General features: G+C 59.3%; 1 protein-coding gene across 2 annotated transcripts; it reads left to right on the plus strand.

Annotated features, from left to right (window-relative positions):
* The first annotated feature begins 3,454 nt into the window (after positions 1–3,454).
* On the plus strand, positions 3,455–7,578 carry LOC141958224 (uncharacterized). 2 transcript variants are annotated; one of them, XM_074901004.1, is made up of 5 exons: positions 3,455–3,620; positions 4,188–4,314; positions 5,117–5,230; positions 5,636–5,740; positions 6,033–7,578. In XM_074901004.1, the coding sequence occupies exons 1-5, from the start codon at positions 3,519–3,521 to the stop codon at positions 7,238–7,240; spliced, it is 1,656 nt and encodes a 551-aa protein (XP_074757105.1). In that variant the 5' UTR covers positions 3,455–3,518; the 3' UTR covers positions 7,241–7,578. The 2 variants fall into 2 exon arrangements, with proteins under 2 accessions (XP_074757105.1, XP_074757106.1); XM_074901005.1 differs by having other exon boundaries at positions 6,036–7,578.
* Positions 7,579–23,453: the final 15,875 nt, after the last annotated feature.

Genomic DNA, 23,453 nt, shown 5'->3' on the forward strand with positions numbered 1-23,453 from the left:
GCATGATTGTTTTAGGTTCTTCCCAATGGAACTGTTCTATTCTATTCCATTCCATTCCATTCTAATTTTGATTTCGATTCTAATTCCCTCTCTGCAAAATAAGCACAGAATTAAAAAGAGCTTAAATAACCAGAAAGTACGCGAAAGACTCATGGTGACAAGTTTAGAGGAAAACAGCGATAAAAACTCCACTGGAGTTAAAATAAAAGGAACTTCCTTCTAAAAACATTCAGGCAGGGTAGAGAACTGCTTTTTCATTCTCTTGACCTGGGTATTCGTAAGGTGCAGATAACCATGAGAAGTTCCTGTAACAACCTGCTGGGTACTACCAGTTTGTTAAACCACCACTATGGAAACACAACCAAAATTTCCATTTCTGTCAACTTCCAGTTCTCATTTGGAAAGAAATATTGGCCAAGCCTTATTATTCCTGGAAGTCATAACCAACACCCTAAAAGCAGGTATTACAACCATTTTGTTTGTTTGTTTTTTTCCCCCCCCTGGAATAACAGTAGCAGAATTTAAAACACTTTACCAAAGGCACCTGTGCACATTGTCCCGAAGTTTGAATTTTGCAGCTTCTGAATTCAGGTTTCAGGTTTTCACCTCCAGATACAAAGGCTGGAGTTTCAGCGCTGCCTGTGAGTGCGGCAGGGCACGTCAGAGAGAACCTGTGTGGGAAGAGATTTCTCTGAATTGCAAATCAGCTCCGCTGAACAAACAGCCTTCTATCAGCTGCCACCACGGAGCCAGTTCTGCTCTCTAACAGCTGAAACTGCACAATAATCACAGAAATGGGCAAGGGTGGAAAAATACCACCTCCTCCCCATGGGGTGCATTTTAGTTGGGTACTTTCTTCTCCCCACTGCTCTGTGCCCACAGCCAACACATCATCTCTGTCTTCCTCCCCCCACCACAAGAGCAGGGCTGCCAATTTTCCCGGCTCACTAGACTGAAGAGGCTTTTACTAGAACAAGTTTTGGCCTCAGAGTTGCCAGGTTGGGTGTCCACACACCAAAATATAAAGGTTATTCTTAGTATCCAAAGCAGCTGCACCTCCAGTAAGGCTGGGCACTCAAACCCACTCTCCCGTGTGAAAACACTGAACCCTGAGGTCCATCTAGTGACTGCTCCCTGAAGGCAGAGCTGGTGGCACTTGTGTTATCAGGGGACCCAAGGAAGGGGTTGGGTGGGGTGCAGGAAGAAGAGGGTGCAGCCATTAAACGTCATCCCCCATGAAACCAGGAACGGAGCTCGGCATTGCGGGGATGCTCAAATCTCCTGCCACCAGCACCCAGCCACGGCCCTGCTGTGACAGGGATAAAGAGCAGCCGTGCAGCGGGGGCTGCAGTGCAGACAGAGCTGGTGATAAAGCGTAAGCAGAGAGCACGGGCCCATTTCCCAAAACGGGGAAAATGGAAGGTTGACTGTATCCTTTCCACTTCCTCTGTGTAATCAGTGGATGCTGCAAAACCATCCCCACGCTGAGAGAGCTCTGCAACCCACATAAACTCTACCTGAAAAATAACTGGGAAACCTGATAAAGGAGGAGGAGGAGGCAGAGGAGGCAAAGAGTTCTGTGTTCATGTAGAGAGTGACTGAGGGAACTGGGGGGGTTTAGTCTGGAGAAGAAGAGGCTGAGGGGAGACCTCCTGGCCCTCTGCAACTCCCCGAAAGGAGGGTGCGGGGGAGGAGGGTGGGGGGGTGTCAGTCTCTTCTCCTGAGTAACAAGGGATAAGGCAAGAGGAAAATGGCCCCAAGTAGCACCAGGGGCAGTTTAGATTGGATATTGGGAAAAATTTCTTCACCAAAAGGTGATCAATGACTGGAACAGGCCACCCAGGGAAGCAGTGGGGTCACCATCCCGGGAGGTGTTTAAAAGACATGTGGACATGACACACAGGGACATGGTTTAGCAGTGGCCTTGGTAGTGGCAGATAAGACTTGGACTCAATCATCTTAAGGGTCTTTTCTAACCTAAATGATTTTGTGGTTCTACAAATCCAGGTGCAGGGCCCCCATCAACAGGGATTTTTAAGGTGCAAGTGTCACTGTGGCAGTGGTGGTGGGGCAGGGTGAGCCCCCACACCTCCCTGGCCTTGCTGGGGTGCCACCACACGCAGGGGTTGTGCCCAGGAGCCGTGCCCGCCTTCCTGAGCACTGGGTGTTTAACCTCCAGGCTGAACCCCCCCAGTTCCCTCAGCCGCTCCCCAGCAGACCTGTGCTCCAGACCCTGCCCCAGCTCCGTTGCCCTTCTCTGGACACGCTCGAGTCATTCAATGGCCTTTTTGGGGTGAGGGGCCCAACACTGAACCCACTCATCGAGGGGCGGCCTCACCAGTGCCGAGTACAGGGCTCAGATCCCTTCCCTGTCCCTGCTGGCCACGCTGGTGCTGACACAAGCCAGGATGCTGTTTGCCGCCTTGGCCACATGGGCACGCTGCCAGCTCATATATAGGCGGCTGCAGAGCAATCTCTCCAGGTCCTTTTCCAGAGCAGCTTTCCAGACACTCTGCCCTAAGGTCTGTGGTGTTGCGTGGGGATGTTGTGACCCAAGTGTTGTGTCCAGAGAAGGGCAACGGAGCTGGGGCAGGGTCTGGAGCACAGGTCTGCTGGGGAGCGGCTGAGGGAACTGGGGGGGTTCAGTCTGGAGAAGAGGAGGCTGAGGGGAGACCTCATCGCCCTCTGCAATTCCCTGCCAGGAGGGTGCAGAGAGGGGGGATGAGTCTCTGGAGCCAAGGAGCCAGCGCCAGGCCCCGAGGGAATGGCCTCAAGCTGCCCAGGGCAGGGTCAGGCTGGCTCTGAGGAAGGATTTCTGTGCAGAAGGGGCTGTTGGGCGTTGGAATGGGCTGCCCAGGGCAGGGGGGGAGTCCCCATCCCTTGGGGGGTTGAAGAGTCGGGCTGACCCAGCGCTGAGGGATCTGGGGGAGTTGGGAACGGTCAGGGGGAGGGTCGTGGTTGGGCTGGAGGAGCTTCAAGGGCTTTTTTAACCCAGATGATTCTGTGATTCTGTCAAGTGCAGCACCCACCATTCGGCCTTAGTGAACCTCCCCCAGCTGGGCTCAGCCCATAGCTCCCCCAGGTCTCTGTGTGGAGCCCCCCCGCCCTCGGACAAACCAACACTCCCACCCCACTGGGTGTCGTCGGAACAATCAGCGGCCGTGACTGACCCTTCGCCCTGAGGTAACGGCGCGACGGCCTCCGGGCGCCGCCTCACACCAACCCCGCCCCGACGGACCAATGGCGGCGCCGTTGCCGATCACGTGAGGCCGGGGGGGGCGTGTCTGGTGCAGAAAATGGCGGCGTCGACGTCCCCGCGCCTCGTCCTGAGGAGCGCGGCCGGGCCCCGCCCCTTCGGGGTAAGGTGCTTCCGGTCACGTGGGACCATGTCGTATTTCCGGTCAGTCGACGTCACCTCCGGGAGAGGCGGGGCTTCTACCGGAAGCGCGTGAGGACGGGGAGAGAATGGCCGCGCGCGGTGGCTTCTTGCGCGTGACGTCACGCGGCCTACTTCCGGCATGGGGCCAGCGCGCGGCCCGGAAGTACCGCCCCGAGGGCCCGGTGGGGAGCAGGGCCCTGCTGTGGCGCCTCCCCCCGGTGCCATGGCAGGGCAGACGCAGGTAGGAGCCCTCCCTGCTTCAGAGGCCGGCCTGGCCCGGCCGCCCGCCCCCCTCCTGCCTCTCTGGGGCAGAGGCGCTGCTGCTCCCCCTCAGCAGTCACCATCATGGCCGTCTCTGGCTCCTTCTCCTGCCCCCATTTCCCTCCCCCCCACCCTCCCAGCCCCTCCACGGCGATGTCCCCCTCCAGCCCTCTGCGCTGCCACCTCCTCCCCCCCCCCCCCCCCCCCCCCCCCCCCCGTGATGTTGCCTCCTTTCAGCCATCGCTGTCTCTTTGACAGCCACGTGGCGCCCTCGAGGCGTTGGCGGGACAGGGCCCTGTGGAGTGTAGGGCCCAGAAAATAGCCCCGAGCTCCAGGCGACAGCTCACCAAGGTGTCATTCCCTGAAGGGCCGTAATTCCACCCCGCCAGGGTGTGCAGCCTCCTGGGGAGGAATTGCCCACTGGAGCTCTAAATTCCCAGGGGTGAAAATAGCACCTGGGAAAAACAAACAAAAAAAAAAGTCTATGAAACCTTTCTCCCCCCGTGGGCCTTCATGTGTGACGGAGGGTGCAACCCTTGTGTGGCAGGAGCCGGTGATCTTCGAGGACGTTGCTGTCTATCTGAGCCGCGCGGAGTGGGACGCCATCGCGGTGGAGCAGAAGGACCTGTACTGCAGCGTCATGCTGGACAACTACGAGCTCTTGACATCCCTCGGTAAATCTGCAGTTTTAACTCCTGGATTTTGGCTCGAGGGAGGGGCACAGCTGGGGCAGGGGAGCTTCTGTCGCATTTGACTCCGTCAGAACTTTCATGCTTCTGGGGCTTAGCGGGGCTGATCAGCTTATTTTGAACTCTGGCTACAGGGCTGGGGTAACTGCTCCAAGCACCTGCAGTCCTGGGGGGTTTAGTGCTGAGAAAACGCAGGATTGGGACTCTTTGAGCTGATGGCCGCCTCTGAGTGCGTAACCGCAGGTGAACGGCCTGCCCTGAGGTGAGGCGGGGGCCTGGCCGTGGGCCAGTGTCCCGTCCCCTGGGTGCTGTGGCTGCAGTGGGGCAGGACTTGCAGCCCATACCTGCCCGGGTGCAGGGGAGCAGACCTGTCAGGCGTCAGCAGCGTTCCCTGAACCACCAAGGTCCCCTCAGAGGACTTGCCCACTGCCACCAAGACAGGATGGAGATCTCTGATTACCTGCGTGAAGGGTCTGAGCCAGGCACCTGGGAGGAAATACCACGCCCAGGAGCTGCTCCTAGGATGAGCAGCAGATAATCCCTCGCTGGGAAAGCCTGCCAGCAGAGTTGGGACTTGGTTCTGCCCGTGTCTTTGTGAATAAATCTCTGGCTGCAGTTCTAATGTCTCATTTGCTTTTTTCGATGTTTTGGTGTCATTTCTGCTTGGGCTTTTCTGGTCACGGAGAAGTGCAGCTTGGGGTGTCACAGAGAAGACCTTTATTTTCTCATGTTAACAATTTATTCCTAGAGTTTGTATCAGAGTAACACACTCTGTTCCACCCCCCAGGTTATCCAGGCCCCAAACCTGACATTTTATTCCGGCTGGAGCGTGGGGAAGAGCCATGGGTCTGCACACCACAGAGCCCAGTGAGGTGGGATGGATCTGTCAGCCCTTATCCAGGTGAGCAGGAACAATCCAACCCCCATAGGACCAGTTACCTCGACAGGGTGGTGGCATGTTCCGAAATCCACCCCAAGCTCCTTCTCTGTAGCTGTGACCGCGTGTGTCTGGGGTTCCCTCTTGCCCTCCTGTTCAAATCCCTCCCCCACTCACTGCCTGTTTTGGGGCTTCTCCCACTTTTCCCTCTGGCCCTGCAGCCCTCCCTGCACAGAGCAGCAGCAACGTCAAAGGAAATCTGGAGACTGCTGCTCCTCTCCCTCGAGCCACACATAATCCTCCCCCCGTTCAGTCACCTGCGAGCAGGGTTGTGACTTTCTGGTGGCTGCTGGCAGCAGACAGGGCTTCCTCCTCCAGCCCCACGGCTTCCCCTGCCAGGAGGGTGACATCCATCTGGTTTCCCTGCAGGACATGAGGGCGACATGAGCTGGCAGAAGCAGCCTCCCTCAGGCTGGTGGCCTGGTCACAGTGGGTCCTGTGTGCTGGAGGAGAGGACACAGACCCCCCGCCAAGGTGAGTCCTGCTCCCCACCCTTCCTCACCACCAGACTCTGCAGCAAAGAGCCCATGGTGGGCTCCAGCCCCATCCCTGTCCCCAGCACTGCGCTGTCATCGCTGCCAGGGCTTCTCCCACCCCTGTGTAAGGCAGCATCCGCAGGCAGAGGTCAGGGTCCCCCTGAACAGGGGAGAATGGATTTTCCTTACTGTCAGCATCTCCCCCGTTCCTTCAGCGTAGTCCCTCTCTCCCTGTCCCATCACAGTGCCCCAGTTAGGAAGAAGACAAACTCTTTCCAACCCTCTCTCAGCAGGAGGGCGGTGTGTGCACTGGCGTCTCCGGTCTAGAAGGCTGCTGAACAAGTTCAAGTGTCTCAAGGGTAGGAGCGAGTTGCTGTCAGAGGCGGCCGGCAGAGGAATGAGGCCACTGGAAAGCCGAGAGCGGGCACAAGCGGTCTTCAAGCCTTGGAAGGGAGGAGAAGCAGAGAATAAACAAGGGGTCATGGCAAACGTAACCCAAAGCAAAAGATTCCCACTTTGCCCAGTGATGGGACAGCAGAACAAAGAGACAGATCCTCAGGAGCATCTGTGTGGTGACCCGAGGGAGAAGCTTCAAAGGACTGCCCAAAAAAGTCAACACACTTTGGGAGAAGTGACATTTCTCCAGGGAAATGGGGAAGTGTTTGTCAAGGATCTGAATGAGATTATTTTGGAAGAGCATTGTTACTGCATGATGGGTGAGACACGGCTCTTGCATTACACCCAACATCTGTGTGCTCTGACAGAACACAACTACCACAAGAACCCCGACGTGGGTGTCTTGGCACTTAAGGACCACGAATACTGTCAGGTGCCATGGTTTCGTTATCAGGGCAGAGTTGGTAAAATCCTTCATCTTGCTGGTAAGCAGCAGGCCACGTTTCGCAGGCTGGCAAAGCGAAAATTCCTAATAGGGAAAATCATCAGGAAAGCCAAGCGAATTATGTGGCGTTGCAAGTCTTGGGTCAGCAAGGTGTTGGAGTTTCCTCAGGGTTCCTCTAGCACCAGATGTCTTCCGGAACCTGCCATTCCTCCTGCTGAGGCAGAAGATGGCCCCACAGAAGGAACGCGTGGGGTGTTTTGTCCTCCTGCAAAGCAGGAGGCTGTGCCCCCCCAGCCTCAGAGCAGGGCTGTGTCCCAAGGAGTGACATCAGCAGCACTTCGCACCCCTGTGGTGTGTTTTGAACCCACAGCTGCACACCCACCCTCCAGTGCAGCCACAGAGGTGAAGATGGAAGCGACGCACCCTGAGGTGTCCTTATGCCACAAGGTGCAGTGGGCACAGCTGACCGGGAGCCCTCACCCTGAGCAAAACGTTGAACTTCTTAAATCTAACAATGTTTCACTGCATGATGCATATAAAATGGTGATGTGGGCTGTCGACCACATGTTGGACTCCATATGCCAGAACCTGGAGCATGGTGGCTACTCATGGTGTAAGGATGCTACTTGGCCCGTCGTCATTCAGACAGACAGCTGATTGTCAGCAGGTCGGCCGTGACTCTTCTCTCTGTCGAGGGGAACAGTCGGGGCCTTCTTCCCTGCAGCAAAACCCACTGAAGAGAGAAGAAACGCTGTGAAAGGTGCACAGAAGTGGATTAGTGCATATAAAACTCGGCATGTGGTGCCTCCTGGGAAAACTGGGATTGTCTGGGAGGCTTCAGGGAAAAGGCCAAGGGAAAGGGAAGGATCAGTGTGGGTAAAAGGGGGAAGCACAGGAAAACAGTGAAAGGGGACTGGCAGGCAGCCGCATGTGAGCAGGCAGCTGGTCGGTATGTTTTCTAGCAGGGCTGTAATCGATCGCTGTGGTCTTTCCTGTCTTCTCATTAAACTGTTTTAAATTATTGTCTATGTTTTCACATCCTCTGGTCAGCTGTGTGTGGGCTGTGCTCGCAGCCGCCCACTGGGCCCAGGCAGGGAGGAATCCCCCAAGGTCTTCAAGGCACCGGACTCGGCTGCCATTAGTGCTTTGCTTTGCTTGATGCAGGCAGCATGCCCTGATTTCTGGTGTTTCCCACTATTATTTTGAGCAGAGTGAATGGAGAGAAATTTTTAGGGTACAATATGACAGGGGGACTTTGTTTTTGTGATGAGGCCTTGCAGCTATTACTTATAAAAGCAGATGGGGACGTACCATGCAGAACCCTGCAGCATTCACTTTCTAAAAAAACTGGAAAAAAAAAATCACCCGTTCAGCAGATCCCTGTAACGGGGACGTTGTAACAGCTGTCAACAGGAGACGGGTCCGTGGCTAGAGGTGAAGCTCCCTGAATTCAACCATGGGAGGTGCCAGGAGGAATTGGTGGTGTGCAGGATGCCAGCGAGGGAAGCAGCAGCAGGAAGCGCAGTGAGGGAGCCTGGGCTTGGCTGGTGTTCAGAGGGGAGCTGAATCCCCTGATGAGGAAAGCAGGGACTGGGACCTTCTGGAGAGAAGAGTCTTGCAGGACCAACAGTGCCCAGGGAACCACAACACTCATTGCAGATGAGGCTGAGGTGATTCTGGTAGTAACAGAAAAGCCAAATCTGGGTGTAAGTGTAGCAAAACTGGGATGAATTTGTAATATTTTATATCATAAACTGTGTGGGCAGCAGGGCTAGGGAAGGGATGGTCCTTCTGTGCTCGGCACTGGTGAGGCCGCCCCTCGATGAGTGGGTTCAGTTTTGGGCCCCTCACCCCAAAAAGGCCATTGAATGACTCGAGCGTGTCCAGAGAAGGGCAACGGAGCTGGGGCAGGGTCTGGAGCACAGGTCTGCTGGGGAGCGGCTGAGGGAACTGGGGGGGTTCAGTCTGGAGAAGAGGAGGCTGAGGGGAGACCTCCTGGCCCTCTGCAACTCCCTGACGGGAGGGTGCAGAGAGGGGGGATGAGCCTCTTGAGCCAAGGACCCAGCGCCAGGCCCAGAGGGAATGGCCTCAAATTGGAACTTTAGATTAAATACTGGGGAATATTCCTTCACCAAAGGGTTGTCCAGCACTGGAAGAGGCTGCCCGGGAGGGGGTTGAGTCCCCATCCTGGGAGGTGTTTAAAATACGCGTGGCGCTGAGGGACGCGCTTTAGTGTTGGGTTAACGTTTGGGCTTGATGACCTTAATGGCCTTTGCCCACCTCAATCAAATAAAAATATTAAATGCAACTGTTCTGGGTGCAGAGCATCCTGACGACCCTGTGGCGGCCCCATCACTGCCCAATGGCAGAGCGCCCCTGAGGTCACGTGCAGCGCTGCACCAATCACGCTGGGCCCCTGCGGGCAAGGCCTCGGGCTGCGCGGGCCTCAGGCAGCCGCCACAAAATGGCACCGCTCAGCTGAGAGCAGCCAATCGCAGGGCCGGTCGGTGTCACGTGGGGCAAGGGCACCACCACTTCCGGGTGGGGGGGGCGCTGTCTCGCCAGAAGTCCATCAGGGGACGTTTGTACCGCAGGGACACTGCAGTTGCCATGGTAACGCGGGACACGGCCTGCTGCTCCTCCCGCAGCCTTCCTCCGCCTGTGCTTCACACTCGCTGAGGGGCCTGGTGGGGTTGGGAACACTTGGAGTGAGGGTCACTGTCAGGCTGGAGGAGCTTCAAGGGCTTTTCCAACCTGGATGATTCCGTATGTAACTTCGTTTATATTCTTTCCCACACCTACGCCCGGGCAGTCCTACCCATCTGTAAAATATCTGGAAACCTGTAACTCCTCACCCAGCAGAGATAAAACCGGCCTTGGGCAGTCTGGTGAACTCCCTGAGTGCGTCCCCTGATAACAGGGACCTAAAAATGCCTGAGAAGACGCCGGAGTCGAGATAAGCGGCTGGGAGCCGGTTTAAACGAATCCCCTGGAACAAAGAGGAGGCGAAGGAGGGACGAGTTTGCTCTGTCACCACGTGCGGACACGGGAAGCCCAAAGCTTAGCCAGCAGACAGCGTGAGGAAGATGATGGGGACCTCCAGGAGATGGGGAGGACCCTCACTATTTTTACTATGTGTGCTTGGACTGTGTAAATGAATTCTAAGAAGCCATTAGCATAAGACAACTTTTTCCAGTAAATCTGCTGAATATGTTCGTTCTTTTGTGTACCGTAGAGCGTTTTGTTAGTGGTTGGCGCACTCATGGTGGCACGATCCCCAGTGCTGCAACAAAGACCCCCTGCTGAATGGTTATATTGGATTCAGTCTAGTTAACCATTCTGTTTCAAACAGGATTTGCTCTCCAAACCCTGGAAAACACGCAGAACATCCTGGACCGTAAAGAGAAGGTCTGGGTTGTGTCGAGGATGAGTTATTTTGACATAGTGCACTTGTAGCCGTGGGCAAGGATTATGCTAGGAGCCACAGTCACCATCTGGGAACAACTGTGAGGTCAAGCAAGAACAAATTCTGATCTCCAAACCCTAGAAAAGAGGTAGAACATCCAGGGCCATAATGACAATGTCTGGGATTGTTCTGAGGGTGAGTTATTTGACAGCCTGGCAAAGGGACTGTTTGCTTACTGGGCAATGAAACAAACTTTTGAGCGTGCTGAAAGTGAACTGCCTTTGTTATAATACTAACACAGGTATGTTTATTGTAATATTAAAACCTACAGACCCCTGCCCAGGTGAAGACCCTTCCCCTGAGCATGTGTAGTAATTATTCTGTAAGCTGTGTTATAACTGTATGTTAATCACTAACCAATCAGTATCGTATAGGTGTGTCGGGGAAAAATACTAACCTCTGATTTTTGTGTATAAAAGGAACAAGAAAACCTGCTGTCGTGGTGCTGGATTTGTGGAAAAGTCCACCCAGTACCCAGGCCTGGATAAACACAGTATCTCCCCTGAGCATGTTAAGGTTGTTTAGTGCACGCTGGGATTGGATCCGCCTCTCGGGTAACACCCGCGGGGCTCTCCCGGCCCCCCGGCTGCTCCCATCTCACTCCTCCCCAGCCATGCACAGCCCGGGCTGCCCTGCAGACCCCGCAGGGTGGTGCCAGCCCCAGGCCTCCCCCAGGCAGCACCAGGGCCAGGGGGGATCAGCAGCAGAGCGGGACTGCGGCAGGCAGTGCCCAGCTGGGGTGTGAGGCTGGTGCCACAGCCAGCACCCCGGGAGTCTCTGCTGGAGCCCTCTTAGGTGTGAGCCCAACCCAGGCTGTCCCTGGCCTATTGGCTGCCTGTCCCCTACCTGTGCTGCTCGGAGCAGCAGGTCCTGCCAACCTCAGCTCCCCCGCAGCTCTGGGACTCCACCGGTGCTTCTGGTGGGAGCCGCTGTCCCCCAAGGTCTCTCTGAGCCACGCCAAAGAGGACGCCGTGGCAGAGGGAGCTGTACCAGAGTGTCCTGGAAGATGATGGGGGACAACGACGAGCTCCTGACACCGCTGGGTAATGGGCAGATTCAAGTCCCAGGTGTGGGACAGCCATGGCGGGGGGTCCCTTGGTGGTTGTGGGACCTCCAGTTCGTATGGGGTGACTGGTGTGTGACAAATGGCTTCGGGGTGGGGATAACTGCGCCCAGCACCTCTGGGGGAGTTTAGTGCTGGGAAAACACAAGATTTGGGTCTCTCCAAGCCCTCTGAAAATGTGACTGAGGTCAGGCAGGGACCTGGCAGGGAGACCTGGCCTGGCCCTCCGGGGCACTCAGGCAGTGACTTTGATCTGCTGTGCAAGAGGTGGTTGTGTCCTGGCGTTTGGGGTTTTTTAGCTCCACTTTAACTAGAAACAGAAGAAGTTGAACGTTTAATGGTGCAGGGAAAGCTGCTAATACTGAACCGGGAAGAAACAAGCAGAAGCACTAGCTCAAACCTGCTGTTCTCTGTGCACATAATGTACAGGTGGGCGCAGGCAGAGATAGGCAAAGGTGTCAACCCGACCTGCTCACACCTCACCAACCCGTTTTACCGTCTTTCTTCACTCTTCCCTCCATTTTCCCGCCCTTCTTCCCCTTGTTCCTTCGGGACGCACTGCCTGCGTCTTGGCATCTTGACTCCTCCTGGTGTTGCCGAACTTAAATCTCAAATCACGTCGCGCTCCCACAGGTACAAGGTCGACTGCAAAGATACTCGTTTGAAAATGGAAAGTGTTCTTTGTTTCTTTTGTGTGCTGTTCGGTTTTGAACCTTTGTGGTACATTTCACTCATGTTTTTAGACTTTTCACCATGATTATAAAGACTAATTTTTTTAGTAAATGTCCTGGTTTCAGCTGGGATAGAGCTACTTTTCCTCACAGTAGCTCGAACCATGCTGTGTTTGGGATTCAGTGAGGGATTTGGTATGAGAAGAATGTTGATAATGCACTGGTGGTTTTGGCTGTTGCTGAGAAATCAAGGACTCTCCCACTCCCCGTGCTCTGCCTGTGTGCAGGTGCACAGGGAGCTGGGAGGGAGCAGAGACAGAACACCCAACCCAAACCGGCCGCTGGAACATTCCAGGTCATGCAGCGTCGTGCTCGGTATATAGAGGAGCGTTGGCCAGGAAGCTCACTCTGGGATTGTGGGTTTGGGATCACTGGCCGGGAACAGGCTGGGCATGAGTCAGTGGGTGGTGAGCAGTCACCTTGTCTATTGCTGTTATCATTATTATTTCGATTTTTGTTTCGTTTCAATCATTAAATAGTTTTGATCTCAGCCTGTGAGTCTCCTCACCTTTACACCCCAGTTCTCCGGGGCAGGGGGAGGCTGAGCGAGCGGCTGCGTTGGTGTTTGGCCACCAGCTGGGTTTTAAACCACAACAGTAGAGCAGGGAGTTGGGACTCCATGATCCTCCTGGGTCCCTCCCAACTCGAGGTACGCTGTCGTTCTACCGCTCCCTGCCTCTGGGCTTTCCCCTAAACATCCCACAATAAATCTCCCACCACCCCAAAATGGTCTTGTGGCCAGTAACCCCTGTCGGTGCCACCTCGGTGGGGTTCCTCCTTTGGTGGCCCAGGGAATCTCTGAGTTGGGGTCCTCCCTTGGCACTGCTGAGGTGACGGGGTCACCTCCACCTGCCCCTTTGTGTTTGTGGAGGTCAGCCTTTAATCACACAACCTCCCAGTAAATATTTCTAGGAATGGGGAAATGTAGGTGATAAGGAGTACCAGGCCAAGAAAGCCTGGCCTACAATCCCCCAGCCACAGCTCTAAACCACTGTGAGACCCAAACCTCAACGTAACCAATTCGAATGAGGTCAGGAGAGGCGTATCCAGGGTCCTAGCCCTCTGGGGGTAGGCACAAGCGACGTGGGACGGTGTCCCATATCAAGCGATGCTCTCCTAGAGTTCGGGAAGCAGGGAGATGATCACAGGTGTCGGCACTCTGTGTATTTATCTGAATAAACAACAGAAGACATTGACTACAAAGAACCAAGAATAAGTCTGGAAATAACTTCCTTTGCCTGAGTAAATGCTTTAACATCTCCTAGTTTTTGATTAAAATGGTACGTAAGCAATAAAATCTCCTTTCCTGAGGCAGCCAAACACGCTGCAGCCTCCTTTTTATCTAAAAGGTAGTTGATGCTTCTGATAGTCACGACATCTGTGGTTTCTCACTACAAATAATCTTAGGTTTAATGCAGCAAGACCTCCAGGCTTAGGGCAGGCTTTCTAACTTATTTCCCTTGTTCTGCAGTGTCACACACTGAGGCCGTGCTCCTGTTTTCCAGCTGGTCTCTCAGCAGCCCTCTATGCTGGCTTCTCTTCCCTGGATTTCTTTGTTTTCTTTACTAAAGGTCTCATGTCTCCCATGTGTGGTTCCTCCTTAATTCAATTCTCTTTTCCGCGATGGTGTGTGAGTTGTTCTCTCGGTTTATCCTCTCTTTAATCCCCGTGGCTGGCGGTATTTTTTGTTCTGCCTGTAGCATTCCTATCCCATCCCCAGCAAGCGCAGAGCAGTTTTTTGGAGAGCTCGGGGCTCTCCTGGGAACCAGAGCTGCACCAAGACCTGGGTTGATGGATGAATTTCAAGTCGGATGAAGAGGTGGATAGAGGAAGAGGAGGGTGCCCCAAGACGCCAGTTTTGGGGGTGTTTCCCCCAACCCAACCTTTGGGGTAGCAGAGGGGGATCTACCACATCCCCTGTCCAGAAGGGACGGTGCTGCTCGTCCCCACCGAGGTCCCTTGCTCTCCCAGGTGTCTTGCAGCAACAGCTCGCACTGATCGACCGCGGTGGGCACCGGGACACCGGGCTGGACGCCCTGGAGCAGCCTCTGCTGCTGACATCAGGGGCCAAGGTCCAGGCAGGAGCGTGCAGCAGCACCGAGACAGCCTGTGCCGGGTGGCTGTGGCCCCCCACAACACAGCACCATGAGGCTGTGGCTGCTCTGCAGCCTGGCTGCTGCCATGGCCCTCATGGCTGCGGCCATGGCCGACCACAGCGACTCGAAGAAGGTCGCGCGGGGGAGAGAGGTTGGTCGTGTGTGGAGAGGGGTTAAAGTGGGGAATAACGGGGCCAGGAGCGGGGAGAGCACCGTGGGGAGGGGGAAACGCACGGCACGGCTCTGGCAACGTGGGGAGCAAACCCAGGGGACACCAGGGCACCAAGACCCCGGCATGGCTGTGGGCCAAACCCCGGGAGAGCAGGTTTCCCACCCTCCCCATTCCCTGTGCCGCTCCAGCTGCCGGTCGGGCTGAGGACAGCTCTTGCACAACCAGTGAAATATTTAATCAGGGGGGCGGCGAGGGGCTGAGCGGGGGGAGGAGGGAGGCGGCGGGTGGTCTGGGCACTGCCCAGGGGGATGGGGGCTTGCGGGGGGGATGGTGGCTGGACTGCGCCAACAGAAAGCAGGGAAAGGAGTGTGGGAACACATTGTTTAGCCCCAAACATGGCCAGGGCCGGGGTGCCTGAGCAGGGATGGACCTGGAGGAGCTGGGGAAGGCCTGGGCACCGCCGGGGGTCTGTCCCCATCCCGGGCTGGCAGCAAAAGGAGGTTGCTGGCCCTGTCCCCCTCAGCTCCTGCTCCTCAGGGAGCTCCCTGCCCTCACCTTCCTGCCTGCACCTCCCTGCCTAGACTATGCAGGCGTCAAAGTGACCCTGGGCAGCAGCGGGCTGTGGCAGAACCAGTAACGACCCTTCCCTCCCCCAGGGGACGAACGGCGGGGGCCGGCGCCGGCCCCACAGACCCTGCTCGGGCTGTTTCTCTGTGCTGAGCGAGGTGAGAGCCGGCCGTGGGAGCCGCTGCCATGGGGCTGTGGCATGTGGCGAACAGAGAAAACTTGGTGCCGCTGACACCTCGGTGTCACCCCGATGGGGTCTGAGGGCCCCGCTGTGACACTGGCGGCTCCTACCCCCACGTGTCCCCCCGCAGGAGTCGCAGTCGATGCCCTGGCGTGGCGGTGAGGATGACGAGGTTCAGCCGGGCAGGCGGGTGCGTACGGAGCCAGCGACCAAGGGTGAAAGGGCTGGAGGTGCCAGAACACACCAGGCAGTGCCTGGCGGGGGTGTGGGGGGTGTGTCATCCCACCCAGCGCTGCCCGCAGGCAGCCCCTGGCCATGTCCCCCCCACTCGCCATGACCCCAGGCCGCCCCTTCGCCCAGGGCTCAGTGTGACGCTGCACTCGCTCCCGCAGGAGAGAGCCAGGAGGGAGCCCAAGGAAGCGTCAGAGCCCAGGAGACGCCCCGGCAGCGTCCCGCGGCCGCAAGAGGTAATGGCGGAGCCCCGGCAGGATCCCCAGCCCTGCCTGTTGGCAGCGACGACACCCAGGGACGGGGATCCCGACAGGGACGGGGACCCTGACGGTCACGGGGACCCCCCGGCGGACCCCGCTGTGTCTTGCAGGAGGTGCTGAGCGCCTCGACGGCGCGGCGAGGAGCGGTGCCAGCAGCGGGGCGCAGCCCCCGGCCAGGAGAAACCCCCAGGCCTGGTCACCCTCAAGATGTGCCCTGGGGCCCAGCTGCCCCTCCCAGCCCCGAGGCAGCCGAGGGGGGGGCTGCACACCACCACACCGCCCCAGGGCACAAATGAGCCCAGGGAAGCTCAGCCACGCTGCCCCCCTCCACGCACCCCCAAACTGCTTCTCAGGGCAGCTGCCCCCGCCCCACTACTTCGCCAAGCCACTGAATAAAGCCATCGAGGCAGAGGATGTGGGTGCGTTTGGGGGGAGGGGGGGGGACACAGCAGTTGACCCCCTGATGGGGCCACCGTGGTGCTGGGGATGCTGCTCCGCCGCCAGCACAGCCCACCATACACCACGCTCCTCCCAGAGGATCCCCTGGTCAGTGTGGCTGGGAGCCAGCACCAGCACACACGGCTGCAGTCACACCCGCGCGGGACACCGTGGCACCGGGACAGGGTGGCACAGGGTGACACAGGGATGATTGATGCCTGCTCACATCCCCCCTACCCCCGCGGGCAGAGCTGCTGGCCTCCGCCACGCCACAGCCAGCCCTGTGTCCCCAGGGAGCGCTGCCAAAATCCCTTACAGACCGAACTGGGAGCTACTGGTCTGTACTGGGCTGCAGAAGCGGGGCAGGAGGGACATGTCTGGGGCAGCTGGTGACAGCGGCTCCCCACCTCCCTTACAGACCAAACTGGGAGCTACTGGTCTGTACTGGGCTGCACCAGCTGGGCAGGATGGATGTGGCTGGGGCAGGTGGTGACAGCGGCTCCTCAATTCCCTTACAGACCAAACTGGGAGCTACTGGTCTGTACTGGGCTGCACCAGCCGGGCAAGAGGGTCCTGCCTGGGGCAGCTGGTGACAGCGGCTCCCCACCTCCCTTACAGACCAAACTGGGAGCTACTGGTCTGTACTGGGCTGCGCCAGCCAGCCAGGAGGGTCCTGCCTGGGGCAGCTGGTCACAGCGGCTCCCCAATTCCCTTCTGACCAAACTGGGAGCTACTGGTCTGTACTGGGCTGCACCAGACAGGCAGGAGGGTTCTGCCTGGGGCAGCTGGTGACAGCAGCTCCGACTTCCCTTACAGACCAAACTGGGAGCTACTGGTCTGTACTGGGCTGCACCAGCTGGGCAGGATGGATGTGGCTGGGGCAGGTGGTGACAGCGGCTCCTCAATTCCCTTACAGACCAAACTGGGAGCTACTGGTCTGTACTGGGCTGCACCAGCCGGGCAAGAGGGTCCTGCCTGGGGCAGCTGGTGACAGCGGCTCCCCACCTCCCTTACAGACCAAACTGGGAGCTACTGGTCTGTACTGGGCTGCGCCAGCCAGCCAGGAGGGTCCTGCCTGGGGCAGCTGGTCACAGCGGCTCCCCAATTCCCTTCTGACCAAACTGGGAGCTACTGGTCTGTACTGGGCTGCACCAGACAGGCAGGAGGGTTCTGCCTGGGGCAGCTGGTGACAGCAGCTCCGACTTCCCTTACAGACCAAACTGGGAGCTAATGGTCTCTACTGGGCAGCAGCAGCGCGGCAGGAGGGACGTGGCTGGGGCAGCTGGTGACAGCGGCTCCTCAATTCCCTTACAGACCAAACTGGAAGCTACTGGTCTGTACTGGGCTGCACCAGCCGGGCAGAACGGTCCTGTTTGGAGCAGCTGGTGACAGCAGCTCCCCACTTCCCTTACAGACCAAACTGGGAGCTACTGGTCTGTACTGGGCTGCACCAGCCGGGCAGGCCGGTCCTGTCTGGGGCAGCTTGTGACAGCGGCTCCCCACTTCCCTTACAGACCAAACTGGGAGCTACTGGTCTGTACTGGGCTGCACCAGCCGGGCAGGCCGGTCCTGTCTGGGGCAGCTTGTGACAGCGGCTCCCCACTTCCCTTACAGACCAAACTGGGAGCTACTGGTCTGTACTGGGCTACACCAGCCGGGCAAGAGGGTCCTGCCTGGGGCAGCTGGTGACAGCGGCTCCCCACCTCCCTTACAGACCAAACTGGGAGCTACTGGTCTCTACTGGGCAGCAGCAGCGCGGCAGGAGGGACGTGGCTGGGGCAGCTGATGACAGCGGCTCCCCACTTCCCGTAATGACCAAACTGGAAGCTACTGGTCTGTACTGGGCTGAATCAGCCGGACACGAGGGTCCTGCCTGGGGCAGTTGGTGACAGCGGCTCCCCCTTCCCTTACAGACCAAACTGGGAGCTACTGGTCTGTACTGGGCTGCACCAGCCGGCCAGGAGGGTCCTGCCTGGGGCAGCTGGTGACAGGGGCTCCCCAATTCCCTTCTGACCAAACTGAGAGCTACTGGTCTGTACTGGGCTGCACCAGACGGGCAAGAGGGTTGTGCCTGGGGCAGCTGGTGACAGCGGCTCCTCACTTCCCTTACAGACCAAACTGGGAGCTACTGGTCTGTACTGGGCTGCACCAGACGGGAAGGAGGATTCTGCCTGTGGCAGCTGGTGACAGCGGCTCCCCCTTCCCTTACAGACCAAACTGGGAGCTAATGGTCTGTACTGGGCAGCAGAAGCGCGGCAGGAGGGACGTGGCTTGGGCAGCTGGTGACAGCGGCTCCCCACTTCCCTTACAGACCAAACTGGGAGCTACTGGTCTGTACTGGGCTGCAGCAGCGCGGCAGGAGGGACGTGGCTGGGGCAGTTGGTGACAGCGGCTCCCCCTTCCCTTACAGACCAAACTGGGAGCTACTGGTCTGTACTGGGCTGCAGAAGGGGGGAAGGAAGGACGTGGCTGTGGCAGCTGGTGACAGCGGCTCCCCATTTCCCTTAGAGATCAAACTGGGAGCTACTGGTCTGTACTGGGCTGCACCAGCCGGGCAGGAGGGACGTGGCTGGGGCAGCTGGTGACAGCGGCTCCCCACTTCCCTTACAGACCAAACTGGGAGCTACTGGTCTGTACTGGGCTGCACCAGCCGGCCACGAGAACGTTGCTGGGGCAGCTGGTGAGAGCGGCTCCCCACTTCCCTTACAGACCAAACTGGGAGCTACTGGTCTGTACTGGGCTACACCAGCCGGGCAAGAGGGTCCTGCCTGGGGCAGCTGGTGACAGCGGCTCCCCACCTCCCTTACAGACCAAACTGGGAGCTACTGGTCTGTACTGGGCTGCACCAGCCGGCCAGGAGGGTCCTGCCTGGGGCAGCTGGTCACAGCGGCTCCCCAATTCCCTTCTGACCAAACTGGGAGCTACTGGTCTGTACTGGGCTGCACCAGACAGGCAGGAGGGTTCTGCCTGGGGCAGCTGGTGACAGCAGCTCCGACTTCCCTTACAGACCAAACTGGGAGCTACTGGTCTCTACTGGGCAGCAGCAGCGCGGCAGGAGGGACGTGGCTGGGGCAGCTGATGACAGCGGCTCCCCACTTCCTGTAATGACCAAACTGGGAGCTACTGGTCTGTACTGGGCTGAACCAGCCGGACACGAGGGTCCTGCCTGGGGCAGCTGGTGACAGCGGCTCCCCAATTCCCTTCTGACCAAACTGGGAGCTACTGGTCTGTACTGGGCTGCAGAAGGGGGGAAGGAAGGACGTGGCTGTGGCAGCTGGTGACAGCGGCTCCCCACTTCCCTTAGAGATCAAACTGGGAGCTACTGGTCTGTACTGGGCTGCACCAACCGGGCAGGAGGGTTCTGCCTGGGGCAGCTTGTGACAGCGGCTCCTCACTTCCCTTACTGACCAAACTGGGAGCTACTGGTCTGTACTGGGCTGCACCAGCCGGGCAGGAGGGTTCTGCCTGGGGCAGCTTGTGACAGTGGCTCCCCACTTCCCTTACAGACCAAACTGGGAGCTACTGGTCTGTACTGGGCAGCAGCAGCGTGGCAGGAGGGACGTGCCTTGGGCAGCTGGTGACAGCGGCTCCCACTTCCCTAACTGACCAAACTGGGAGCTACTGGTCTGTACTGGGCTGCAGCAGCGCGGCAGGAGGGACGTGGCTTGGGCAGCTGGTGACAGCGGCTCCCCACTTCCCTTACAGACCAAACTGGGAGCTACTGGTCTGTATTGGGCTGCACCAGCCGGGCAGGAGGGTTCTGCCTGGGGCAGCTGGTGACAGCGGCTCCCCACTTCCCTTACAGACCAAACTGGGAGCTACTGGTCTGTACTGGGCTGCAGAAGGGGGGAAGGAAGGACGTGGCTGTGGCAGCTGGTGACAGCGGCTCCCCATTTCCCTTAGAGACCAAACTGGGAGCTACTGGTCTGTACTGGGCAGCAGCAGCGTGGCAGGAGGGACGTGCCTTGGGCAGCTGGTGACAGCGGCTCCCACTTCCCTAACTGACCAAACTGGGAGCTACTGGTCTGTACTGGGCTGCAGCAGCGCGGCAGGAGGGACGTGGCTTGGGCAGCTGGTGACAGCGGCTCCCCACTTCCCTTACAGACCAAACTGGGAGCTACTGGTCTGTATTGGGCTGCACCAGCCGGGCAGGAGGGTTCTGCCTGGGGCAGCTGGTGACAGCGGCTCCCCACTTCCCTTACAGACCAAACTGGGAGCTACTGGTCTGTACTGGGCAGCAGCAGCGCGGCAGGAGGGACGTGGCTGGGGCAGCTGATGACAGCGGCTCCCCACTTCCCGTAATGACCAAACTGGAAGCTACTGGTCTGTACTGGGCTGAATCAGCCGGACACGAGGGTCCTGCCTGGGGCAGTTGGTGACAGCGGCTCCCCCTTCCCTTACAGACCAAACTGGGAGCTACTGGTCTGTACTGGGCTGCACCAGCCGGGCAGGAGGGACGTGGCTGGGGCAGCTGGTCACAGTGGCTCCCCACTTCCCTTACAGACCAAACTGGGAGCTACTGGTCTGTACTGGGCTGCACCAGCCGGCCAGGAGGGTCCTGCCTGGGGCAGCTGGTGACAGGGGCTCCCCAATTCCCTTCTGACCAAACTGGGAGCTACTGGTCTGTACTGGGCTGCACCAGACGGCCAGGAGTGACGTGGCTGGGGCAGCTGGTGACAGCAACTCCCCACTTCCCGTAATGACCAAACTGGAAGCTACTGGTCTGTACTGGGCTGCACCAGCCGTGCAAGAGGGTTGTGCCTGGGGCAGCTGGTGACAGCGGCTCCTCACTTCCCTTACAGACCAAACTGGGAGCTACTGGTCTGTACTGGGCTGCACCAGACGGGCAGGAGGATTCTGCCTGTGGCAGCTGGTGACAGCGGCTCCCCCTTCCCTTACAGACCAAACTGGGAACTAATGGTCTGTACTGGGCAGCAGAAACGCGGCAGGAGGGACGTGGCTTGGGCAGCTGGTGACAGCGGCTCCCACTTCCCTTACAGACCAAACTGGGAGCTACTGGTCTGTACTGGGCTGCACCAGCCGGGCAAGAGGGTCCTGCCTGGGGCAGCTGGTGACAGCGGCTCCCCCTTCCCTTACAGACCAAACTGGGAGCTACTGGTCTGTACTGGGCTGCACCAGCCGGGCTGGAGGATTCTGCCTGTGGCAGCTGGTGACAGCGGCTCCCCCTTCCCTTACAGACCAAACTGGGAGCTAATGGTCTGTACTGGGCAGCAGAAGCGCGGCAGGAGGGACGTGGCTTGGGCAGCTGGTGACAGCGGCTCCCCACTTCCCTTACAGACCAAACTGGGAGCTACTGGTCTGTACTGGGCTGCAGCAGCGCGGCAGGAGGGACATGGCTGGGGCAGTTGGTGACAGCGGCTCCCCCTTCCCTTACAGACCAAACTGGGAGCTACTGGTCTGTACTGGGCTGCAGAAGGGGGGAAGGAAGGACGTGGCTGTGGCAGCTGGTGACAGCGGCTCCCCATTTCCCTTAGAGATCAAATTGGGAGCTACTGGTCTGTACTGGGCTGCACCAGCCGGGCAGGAGGGTCCTGCCTGGGGCAGCTGGTGACAGCGGCTCCCCAATTCCCTTCTGACCAAACTGGGAGCTACTGGTCTGTACTGGGCTGCACCAGCCGGGCAGGAGTGTCCTTCCTGGTGCAGCTGGTGACAGCGTCTCCCCCTTCCCTTACGGACCAAACTGGGAGCTACTGGTCTGTACTGGGCTGCACCAGCCGGCCAGGAGTGACGTGGCTGGGGCAGCTGGTGACAGCGACTCCCCACTTCCCGTAATGACCAAACTGGAAGCTACTGGTCTGTACTGGGCAGCAGCAGCCGGGCAGTAGGGTCCTGCCTGTGGCAGCTGGTGACAGCGGCTCCCCCTTCCCTTACAGACCAAACTGGGAGCTACTGGTCTGTACTGGGCTGCACCAGCCGGGCAGGAGGGTCCTGCCTGGGGCAGCTGGTGAGAGCGGCTCCCCCTTCCCTTACAGACCAAACTGGGAGCTACTGGTCTGTACTGGGCTGCACCAGCCGGGCAGGAGGGTCCTGCCTGGGGCAGCTGGTGACAGCGGCTCCCCACCTCCCTTACAGACCAAACTGGGAGCTACTGGTCTGTACTGGGCTGCACCAGCCGGGCAGTAGGGTCCTGCCTGGGGCAGCTGGTGACAGCGGCTCCCGATTTCACAGACCCCCTTCCGTGTTCGCCCCCAGCTCCTCTCCCAGGGATGGGGGCACCCCCTCCCCGTATCCTCCAAGCAGGAGGTATAAGCGGCCGCGGGAAAGCCGGGCTTTGCCCCCAGTGCCCCCGTCAGCTCAGCAAAACCGGGCTCAGCACACGCACAGACTATTCACGTTGGGGGGCTCAGTGCCCCCCAGCCTTGGGAGGGGACCCCCCCCGGGGGTGTGGGGCTCCCCAAGAGCTCCTGGGGGGGGGACACAGACCCAACCGAGACCTGGGTGGTGAGGGCCAGCCCCTAAATCCCAGCACCCCCCCAGTCTGGGGGTCCCTCCCCGGCTTTGCTGGCCCGGTCACGCCCAGCCTGTCTGTGCCGTGTCCCCTGGGAGCGTTTGGTCCCGGCTCCCGGGGGTCCCCGCTCCCGCCTTCCCAGGGCCGCCCTGGTGGGTCGGTGCCCCCCCACGACCGGCAGGGCTGGCAGCGCCCCGGCCCCACGCCGCCTGCCGAACCCGCTCCCAAACCGGATCCCGCGGGGCTCCGCTCCCCTCTGCCACCCATCCCGGTGCTCCCCATCCCGGTGCTCCTCCCATCCCGCTGCTTCCCCATCCCGGTGCTCCCTCCATCCCGGTGCTCCCCCATCCCGTTTGTCCCCCCATGCCCGTTCTCGCCCCATGCCGGTGCTCCCTCATCCCGGTGCTCCCCCCATCCCGGTGCTCCCCTCTCCCGGTTCTCCCCCCATCCCGGTTCTCCCCCATCCCGTTTCTCCCCCCCATCCCCGTTCTCGCCCCATCCCGGTGCTCCCTCATCCCGTTGCTGCCCCATCCATGTTCCCGCCCCATCCCGGTTTCCCCTCATCCCAGCGCTCCCCCATCCCGGTTCTCCCCCATCCCGTTACTCCCCCCATCCCGTTTCTCCCCCCATCCCGGTGCTCCCTCATCCCGGTGCTGCCCCTATCCCGGCACTGCCCCATCCCTGTTCCCGCCGCATCCCGGTTTTCCCCGCATCCCGATTCTCCCCCGTCCCGTTTCTCCCCCCATCCCGTTTCTCCCCCTATCCCGGTGCTCCCCCTATCCCGGTGCTCTCCCGGTCTACTCTCCGAGGCACGGCCACGGCTCGGTGCCGCAGGTCCGGTGCCCGCCCCAAGCATCTCCCGGCCCGGTGACCCCGCTCCACCCCGCCGCCGTGCCGGTGCCGGTACCGGGACTCATCCCGACCCCGCGAAGCAACACCCGAGGCCCCCGGGCAGGTCCCGGGACACCGGGGGGGTCCGGGGCAGTCAACGGGGTGCGGGCGCGGTGACACCGGGGGGCCCAGGGCGGGCGGCGGGGTGCGGAGGAGTTTGCACCGGGAGAGTGAGCGGGGTGGCACCGGAGGCACGGGGACAGTCAAGGGGGGGGGGGGGGGCGCACCGGGGTGTCCCGGCCCGCCCCGGGACCCCGGCCCAGCCCCGCCGCCGCCGCGCCACCCCCGCCAGGCCCCGCCCCTGC

Source organism: Athene noctua, chromosome 2, assembly GCF_965140245.1.
Source record: "Athene noctua chromosome 2, bAthNoc1.hap1.1, whole genome shotgun sequence".
Taxonomy (NCBI): domain Eukaryota; kingdom Metazoa; phylum Chordata; class Aves; order Strigiformes; family Strigidae; genus Athene; species Athene noctua.